Source organism: Propithecus coquereli, unplaced genomic scaffold (genome assembly GCF_000956105.1).
Source record: "Propithecus coquereli isolate 6110/MARCELLA unplaced genomic scaffold, Pcoq_1.0 Scaffold265, whole genome shotgun sequence".
Classification (NCBI taxonomy): Eukaryota; Metazoa; Chordata; class Mammalia; order Primates; family Indriidae; genus Propithecus; species Propithecus coquereli.
This window is the reverse complement of record NW_012148230.1, coordinates 2,901,315-2,903,017: the sequence shown is the minus strand read 5'-3', so window position 1 is coordinate 2,903,017 and position 1,703 is coordinate 2,901,315. Positions and strand designations below refer to the sequence as shown.

The window sequence follows — 1,703 nt, the reverse complement described above, 5'->3', positions numbered from 1 at the left end:
ACTTTAAAATATTATCAAAGCATAACAGTGTTGATAGAAAAAATATCTGGAAGATACAATTGTTTAAATTCAAGTTTAAAAAAAAAATAGTCAAAACTCCTTCCCCTTTATAGGATTTCCCTCTGCACTGACACCAATGAATGGTCATCCAAACTGTCGTATGATGATAGAGAACTCACTATCACAAAGGGTAATCCACTGTTAGAAAGCACTGTTTACAAAGTCCTTTCCTATTCTGAGATGACTGTATGCATTGTTTCTAATCCTTTTATACAGAAATAACTGAGCTTCTACTCCCTCACTCATCTGATGGCCCTTCAGTGAGTTGAAGACAGTTTTGATATCAACACCTAGATTCCCAATTGCCTGTATCATCCATATAGGACAAGGTTTCTAGGGTCGTTTCTTTCCTGGTTATGCTTCTCAGCTTATTCTTTTTTGTCAATGCCCCTCTAGCAAAAAAGAAAAAAAAGTATCTATGAACAATTGCATATGAAATAGGATGAGATTAAACTGGATTTGCAATGAAGTGAGACTCTTTATCTCCCTGAAATATAACTATGATTTGTTTGATACCAAATCCTTGGTCAAGAAGATAACTCCAATCACCACATTGTATTTAGAAGAAAAAGGATCAGTTTTACACAGCAGTAATAATGTTTTATTACCGTATTTGCAGAAATGCACTGCAATAAAACGTTGGGGCAGCAAGGACTCTGTCAACAGATTTCTTAAAAAAATGCTTTGAAAACCGGTGATGTTTTGCTATCGCAATACTTAGGAGGGATATCATTGTTAATGTGGTCTGATATGCACTAACAACTCCATCGAAAGATATAATCTTATGACCCAAAATCTAGAAAGATTTTTTTTAAAGAAGATTTTTCTTTAATAACATTACCTGGTCCCATAATCCACAACTACCCAGTCTCTTGCCGTTCCTGTGATAGCATCATGATGTTGAAACAGTCCCAAATTTCTTCTGGCTTCTGTCAGTGACTTGTAATGTGATGATGAAAGAAATTTATTTATCTTGTATTTCTCAGCTCGTCTCAGGGCAAAATAGTAAAGAATTTCGGCAGCCCTAATTGCATAAAACAGTCATTGATTTTTATTTCAAAATAGATATTTTAGTTTATAATCTAAAACATGTAACCATTGACACTTTTTTAATGTTTTTCAAAATCCACAATTTCAATACAATTAATGAAAAAGATACTGATAATAAACATTTATGTAAAACCACCACAGTATCCATATAATATACCTAAATTCTCAATCATCAAAGAACACCATGACAACACTGATACCAGGGGCCCTTACTCTAGATGATCCTGGAAAGAAGCCATCACCTGTTGGCAGCAAGACAGGTTTATCTGTGTATAACACAGTGAGAAAATACCTGAATATGGCAGTAAGAATTGGATAAATGTCTCTGTCTATTCTTCTCTCCTAGAGCAGCATAGACAGATACCATGAACATCATCAGACGGCCACTTACTCACATGTGTACATTAATAGGAGAGAAGGCAGAGAAAAGTGTAGTCATGTCAGTTGGACACTCACAGAAAAGGAGAGACAGAAAATGATGGTCCAATAATAGCTCAGGGGCAAGGGTTAGTTTCAGTTTTGAATAATAACATACAATATAGAGAACTTAATAATGCAAACTGAAAAATGATAAATAGGACATCATTTCTCAT

The 1,703-nt window shown here is 34.6% G+C and overlaps 1 protein-coding gene across 1 annotated transcript in view; it reads right to left on the bottom strand.

The window, feature by feature from the left end:
* Positions 1-1,703, bottom strand: part of MAN2A1 (mannosidase, alpha, class 2A, member 1) — a 167,376-nt gene that overhangs the window by 83,866 nt on the left and 81,807 nt on the right. The window contains exon 10 of the mRNA XM_012647374.1: positions 902-1,084. Coding sequence (XP_012502828.1) covers positions 902-1,084 — 183 coding nt within the window. The remainder of the gene's footprint in view (positions 1-901; positions 1,085-1,703) is intronic.